The following is a 7,817-nucleotide window of genomic DNA, read 5'->3' on the forward strand; positions in this document are numbered from 1 at the left end:
ATCATTCAGTCTATATAACTATTTCATTGTTCCATTCATAGTAAAACTTAGTACACTATGTTGATATCATTCAGTCTATACAACTATTTCATTGTTCCATTCATAGTAAAACTTAGTACACTATGTTGATATCATTCAGTCAATACAACTATTTCATTGTTCCATTCATAGTAAAACTTAGTACACTATGTTGATATCATTCAGTCTATACAACTATTTCATTGTTCCATTCATAGTAAAACTTAGTACACTATGTTGATATCATTCAGTCTATACAACTATTTCATTGTTCCATTCATAGTAAAACTTAGTACACTATGTTGATATCATTCAGTCTATACAACTATTTCATTGTTCCATTCATAGTAAAACTTAGTACACTATGTTGATATCATTCAGTCTATACAACTATTTCATTGTTCCATTCATAGTAAAACTTAGTACACTATGTTGATATCATTCAGTCTATACAACTATTTCATTGTTCCATTTATAGTAAAACTTAGTACACTATGTTGATATCATTCAGTCTATACAACTATTTCATTGTTCCATTCATAGTAAAACTTAGTACACTATGTTGATATCATTCAGTCTATATAACTATTTCATTGTTCCATTCATAGTAAAACTTAGTACACTATGTTGATATCATTCAGTCTATACAACTATTTCATTGTTCCATTCATAGTAAAACTTAGTACACTATGTTGATATCATTTAGTCAATACAACTATTTCATTGTTCCATTCATAGTAAAACTTAGTACACTATGTTGATATCATTTAGTCAATACAACTATTTCATTGTTCCATTCATAGTAAAACTTAGTACACTATGTTGATATCATTTAGTCAATACAACTATTTCATTGTTCCATTCATAGTAAAACTTAGTACACTATGTTGATATCATTCAGTCTATACAACTATTTCATTGTTCAATTCATAGTAAAACTTAGTACACTATGTTGATATCATTCAGTCTATACAACTATTTCATTGTTCCATTCATAGTAAAACTTAGTACACTATGTTGATATCATTCAGTCTATACAACTATTTCATTGTTCCATTCATAGTAAAACTTAGTACACTATGTTGATATCATTCAGTCTATACAACTATTTCATTGTTCCATTCATAGTAAAACTTAGTACACTATGTTGATATCATTCAGTCTATACAACTATTTCATTGTTCCATTCATAGTAAAACTTAGTACACTATGTTGATATCATTCAGTCTATATAACTATTTCATTGTTCCATTCATAGTAAAACTTAGTACACTATGTTGATATCATTCAGTCTATACAACTATTTCATTGTTCCATTCATAGTAAAACTTAGTACACTATGTTGATATCATTCAGTCTATATAACTATTTCATTGTTCCATTCATAGTAAAACTTAGTACACTATGTTGATATCATTCAGTCTATACAACTATTTCATTGTTCCATTCATAGTAAAACTTAGTACACTATGTTGATATCATTTAGTCAATACAACTATTTCATTGTTCCATTCATAGTAAAACTTAGTACACTATGTTGATATCATTCAGTCTATACAACTATTTCATTGTTCCATTCATAGTAAAACTTAGTACACTATGTTGATATCATTCAGTCTATATAACTATTTCATTGTTCCATTCATAGTAAAACTTAGTACACTATGTTGATATCATTTAGTCAATACAACTATTTCATTGTTCCATTCATAGTAAAACTTAGTACACTATGTTGATATCATTTAGTCAATACAACTATTTCATTGTTCCATTCATAGTAAAACTTAGTACACTATGTTGATATCATTCAGTCTATACAACTATTTCATTGTTCAATTCATAGTAAAACTTAGTACACTATGTTGATATCATTCAGTCTATACAACTATTTCATTGTTCCATTCATAGTAAAACTTAATACACTATGTTGATATCATTCAGTCAATACAACTATTTCATACGTCATTTATTATATCATTTACTACATATCATAATCATTCCATCCCTGATTCACATCACTTCAGTATCATAGAAAAATTAAACTTAGCAGACATCAAATTTGTAAAGTTACATAAAAATTTTAAAAATCACATTAATTCTGATTAACCTTATACTAACAAAATGTTGTTCAATTATTTTAAGTAAGTTCTTTTTAACTGAATGCCAATATCAGGAAAATATGTTTTAATTTGTACCGTTTGATAACTTGTCAATATCTTCAACATTTTTTGAAAATTAAAGGCCAGGGTTTCAATCCCAGGTTCTCACATTAGTTTTATAGTGAACCATGAAGATTCAACATTTTAAATTAAAGGCCAGAGTTTCAATCCTAGGTTTTCACATTAGTTTTATAGTGAACCATGAGAATTCAACATTTTAAATTAAAGGCCAGGATTTCTACACTTGAGGAGGTATAATTATATTATTCTCCAATATTTTTTTTATTCACCCATAAAATATTTGTTACTAAAGAGTTTTGAAACTACTCATATCTCATGACTCGTAGCGACAAGGCCCCTTAGGTCACTCATATTTTCCTTGGCTGAATAAAAGAAAATATTGGAGAATAACATAATTATACCAGCGTCAGTAATAATATCAAAGACAAATCAGGGAATGTAATGGTAATTTTAAACATTTTGACTCATATTTCAAATACAGCAGAACCAGTAATGTACACATGTGTTGTCATGACATAGACACACATTGTTGTGACGTAGAATGATCAGGGTATAAATTCCATATTTTTTTGTTGAACTTGGCTTGTGCATAGTACAATATCTAATTACCGAAATTATTCTCCAATATTTTTCTTCATTCATCTGAAAAATACTCGTTACCAGAAGGTTTTGACACACATATTTTCCTTGGATGAATGAAGAAAAATATTGGGGAATAATATCTGATAACAACTTGTTTGACTGTTACATCTACTCTTTTGTCTGGTCCTGTATAAAGATCTATATATATGTATACAGTATAGGTATATCTCAAGAACTCATAATTCTGAGATTAAGTCACTTTGTAGATACAAATACCAGTACAAGTATTTTTAGACAATGATTTCACCTCCTATATGTACATATACATAGGGAATGTGTTCAAGTATACAAAGTACTTTCAATATCATATATTACACTTGATCATTTTTTTTTGTCTATTTATCTATTTTTGTTTTTTGTTTTGCTTCTTGGTTTTTTAGGGTTTTTTTGTTTTTTTTCTGCATATATGTATTCAGAATAACACTGTAAACTTATACAATATAGATGTTAATGTAATGTCAGTTTGTAGACTAAGATTCTAGTCTCATTGTCTAAACAAAAGTATTGGGCACTTGCCTGAGTGAGGGCGCTAACCCGAGTAAATACGGTCGATGTTAATGTAATGTCAGCTTTTAGACTTAGATTCCAGTCTCATTGTAAAGTTATTGTCTTAAATCAACTATAATATCTTTGACTGGTATATCAGTAGATACAATACCAATCTTTGTTGTCTGGTCCTGTATGTACATTAATACATGCAGGTTTCATTTTAAGCAACTCTCAGCTTAATGTCAGTTTTGTCACCACAAATGCCAGTCTTTTGGTCCAAATACTTTCAGACATTGATTGAACATATCAACCACTAGTTTGACTGGTACATCACAATATCACACCAATCTGTATTCTCTGTCCTGTATCTGTGTGAGTAGATTTAAATCAACTATAATAATCTCTGACTGGTATATCAATACATACCATACCAATCTTAATTGTCTGGCCCTGTATGTACATTTTATACATATACAGGTACACTTTACTCTGAGCTTAATGTCAGTTTGTAAGCATAGTTTCTAGTCTTACAGTACAAATACTTTCAGACAATTGTCACAATCAGCTACAACTAGTTTGACTGGTACATCAGAATATCCCAATAATCTGTATTGTCTGGCCCTCTATGTAGATTTATACATGTGGGTACATTTTACTCTCAACTTATATCACTGTAGACATAGTTTCTAGTCTTACAGTACAAATACTTTCAGACAGTGGTTTTTCCAATCAACTACAACTAGTTTGACTGGTACATCATTAGTCAATACTAGACCTTCAGGGTATTTCAGTCCATCTTCATCTCTATCAATACGACAGATGAATCTTCCACTCATGTCAAATTTCTGTACACGGTGTTTGCTATCACTGACATACAGATATCTGTCCTTGTCCATCACTATTCCACTTGGACCAAACAGCTGACCTTCACTTTGACCTGGGATCCCAAACTTGTACAGAAACTGGTCATCAGCATTGAAGACCTGGACACAGTGATTCTCAAAGTCAGTTACATACAAGATTCCTTGACTGTCAATGTACATGAAGAAGGGTCCTCTGAATTCACCATTCTTATCACCATACTTGCCAAAGGAGTTGATGTAATCTCCATTCTGTCTGTATTTTCTAATACAGTGACTACCTTCCTTGTCTGTGTTATCCCAAAACTGTCCATCCCAGTCAGTGACATAGACAGTACCATCTAGAGGACTAATACAGACACCTCTGGGATACTTCAGTTCATTTTGTCCAAAGCATCTGAGGACATTTCCATCCTCGTCACTAACCACTACTTGTTTATTCAAATCATCTGTCATGAAGTATTCATCATCAGCTGATATTGCTATATCATGAGGGCAAAAGTTTTCCTTAAACTGTGTAAATTTCAACACTTTCTTACATTTCCCATGAATATCAATGACTTGCATTCTGTAATTATCTCTATCAGCTACAACCATGTCACCATGTCTGTTCAAGGTGACACTACGAGGGTTATTGAAGCCATCTTCATTACTTCCTTCTTTACCAATAGTCTTCAACAATCCTTTGATGACAGGTAGTACCAATGGTGATCCTGGTATTGGTTGGTCTCCTATCACCATGGTAACTTGATATTTACCATCCACTTCACCATGTATCATTACAGTGTGTGTACCATCTTTGTTGTCAGTTACTGGGATGTCTTCTTCTGATCCATCTGGTTTTCTTACTTTCACTTTCACTTCTTGGTTTGGTATGACTGTCTTACCTCTGCTGTCATTAGTTGTTATCAGTAACTTGATAGATTCACCTTTCACTAGTCTCTTTGGAATGTTTTCAACTGTACACAGAGATGGACATACATCATATCTCAGAACTCCCAGAATTCCATCAGTAGTGACATCACTAGAAGGTTTGAATGTGACCACTTCCTGTTTAACCCCAGGTTTGGTTTCCATGGCAACCAAATCTTCAATTCGTTGCACAATTGCAGATTTACTGGACACAAGTTGAGCTGCACTGCCATGGTTAACTAATGCCTCTACATATCCAGATGTACTGATAATGTTTTCATATTTGAATTCTAAATCAGCAATCTGAGTTTCTAATTGTTTGACCTGTAGATGGCAGTCTGTCTTCAAACCCTCTATCAATGTACACTGCTGTTCTTCAATCATGTCAATCTGTGACTCAAGTTCCTTAATATTTCTCTTTATAGTTGTCTTGATAGAATTTGTGCTGATTTCTGTTTGCTGGTTTACTTTCCTTTCCTCCACTTCAAACTGATCTTTCACTTTCTTACATACATCTACCACTTCAGTTTTACTTTCATCTGCCTCCTTTGCTTTCACTCTCAATTTGTCCACCATTTTTGACAACTCTTTGGCAGACTCATCAGCCACAGTTTGTAGATATCTATGACTGTGGTCTGGAATACGGTGATCTATAATTGTACACTCCATACAGATTGGTACTTGACAGGTATCACAGAAATATTTGACTTCACTTGCAGGATGACCTTTGCAACGTTCAACAGACAAAATGGCCGACTGCATAGAATACTTTGTCTTTTCATGTTCTTCTAGTGACAGTACTGTATGTGAGCTAGCACGTTTCATTTTCCTGTGAAATGACTTTAGACAATCATCACAGAAATACTGCTCACAATCTCTACAAAAATGTGAAGCATCATTTTCCTCACAAAACTCACATTTATGTTGTGTTTTCTTTGCCTCTTCTGTTCTCTTCTCAACCACATCCAGTAGTGTGTTCATGAAAAAATTGTTCTTCAATGCAGCAACTCCTCCAGATTTTAGATCAACTTCCTGCTGACATGTCGGACAGTTTAAGACTCCTTTTTTCTTGACAAGTGTCTCCAAACAGTGCAGACAGAAAGTATGATGACATGGTAGAAGTTTAGGTACCTTGTATTGCTCCAAACAAATTGAACAGGACAGACAATGCTCTCCAATCTTATCCAGAATTTCTTCCGGCGTACCTCCAGAGGCAGCCGCCATGATGGCAGTCTACTAGAGTCTGAGTACCTGTACAGGACTGGTACATGCATCAGGTGACATAGAACTCCCTAGCTTATGACAAGTGAACAACTACTGTAGAATTCATGCAATGCTAATAGGGGAGAATTACCATGGAAACATACATATTTGTCACTGAGATAGAGTGCCCTTCACCAAACTGTATCTCATAAACCAAATCTCAAAGTTCATAAGTTGGAGTGGTACTGTGTAATATTAAATTCTTTCACTTTGTAATGTTATTTTTACCTTAAATATTGGACTCAGTCCAATTGTGAACCAATAAATCCATTGTTGTTGCTGGTTAAAAATCAACTACTTCGTATCACATTCCTTTGTTTATATGAAGTAACTTATAATGAAACACAGGTTGAAAATTTCACTGCAAACTTTTGATTTGAATAGATTTCACTTCATTTTAAAAGTGATTTCAACATTAAGGTGTTAACAAATACTTTGTTTAATCCACTCTCAATCAGGGTAAACACAAAAAATAAAAAGTTAAGGAAAACAGGATTACAATTTTGAATTTAATTAGCCATAAGAACTCTACTCAGAGATAATTTATATAAGTTTTTATGTATTTCAGGAACAGCTCAGTATTTCTAACATGTAAATATAATGTGTGTATGTTTTCAACTCATCATTGAGTATACATGTACACTGACTACATTGTTATGCAGACAATGACAAATTCTACGAACCAGACGTTTGAAGTTACAGCTGAATAGGTGTGACCCAGATTCTGACATCCTTTGTGTACATGTGAGGTCAAAGGTCAAACAGTTCATTTGAGGTAATACATACACCACTAGTGCTGACAGAGAGAATGATTTAATGGTTTGGCCACTTGGGGGCGCTTGTCTAGAGATATGATATTTGTGTTGTAGTGAGTGCTGGAATGGCAGAATATTTCAGGACTGCTGTTTAGATGGTTTAAAGTCCTACTCTGTATATAAATAGTGATCAGATTAAGATGACACTCATTATACTAGATGACTTTGACCTACTCTGTATATAAATAGTAGCAGTAAAGGCTATTTTTCTCCCATTTCTTTGTTGTGTAAAAAAAATCATAAAAAATGTCAGAATAAAGATATTGCAACCAAACTCGCAGCAAACATCCTTCTTGATATGATTGTTTTAGGAGTATTATTATTTTGCGTTTCTTTATGATTAATGAAATATGACACCAGTAAATATGAAAAATAAATATTTTTTAATATTTTCATTTCGATCTTGGAAACTACATGATCTTTTAATCATTTCTTTGCATTTATATATTCCTTATAAAATTTTCTAACTTCTCTCGGTGGTTTTTGTCGATATCTATCATCGGTTTTTTTTAATGAATTTTTAAAACTGTAAATTTCGGTAAAAAATGAGTGCTACTTTGGCGACACCTTGTTGTCGAAGTATACCTGCTACGTCGAAAAACCACCGAGAGAAATTTTTTATAATCACGTTTTATCGA

General features: G+C 32.5%; 1 protein-coding gene across 1 annotated transcript; it reads right to left on the minus strand.

Annotated features, from left to right (window-relative positions):
• Positions 1–3,585: 3,585 nt before the first annotated feature.
• LOC144452917 (E3 ubiquitin-protein ligase TRIM45-like) lies at positions 3,586–6,338 on the minus strand. The gene has a single exon (XM_078144128.1). The coding sequence runs from the start codon at positions 6,323–6,325 to the stop codon at positions 4,022–4,024; it is 2,304 nt and encodes a 767-aa protein (XP_078000254.1). The 5' UTR covers positions 6,326–6,338; the 3' UTR covers positions 3,586–4,021.
• Positions 6,339–7,817: the final 1,479 nt, after the last annotated feature.

This window comes from Glandiceps talaboti, chromosome 23, assembly GCF_964340395.1.
Source record: "Glandiceps talaboti chromosome 23, keGlaTala1.1, whole genome shotgun sequence".
Taxonomy (NCBI): domain Eukaryota; kingdom Metazoa; phylum Hemichordata; class Enteropneusta; family Spengelidae; genus Glandiceps; species Glandiceps talaboti.

Coding starts and splice junctions, on each gene's coding strand:
- LOC144452917 (XM_078144128.1), bottom strand. CDS start 6,325: ATGGCGGCTGCCTCTGGAGGTACGCCGGAAGAAATTCTGGATAAGATT.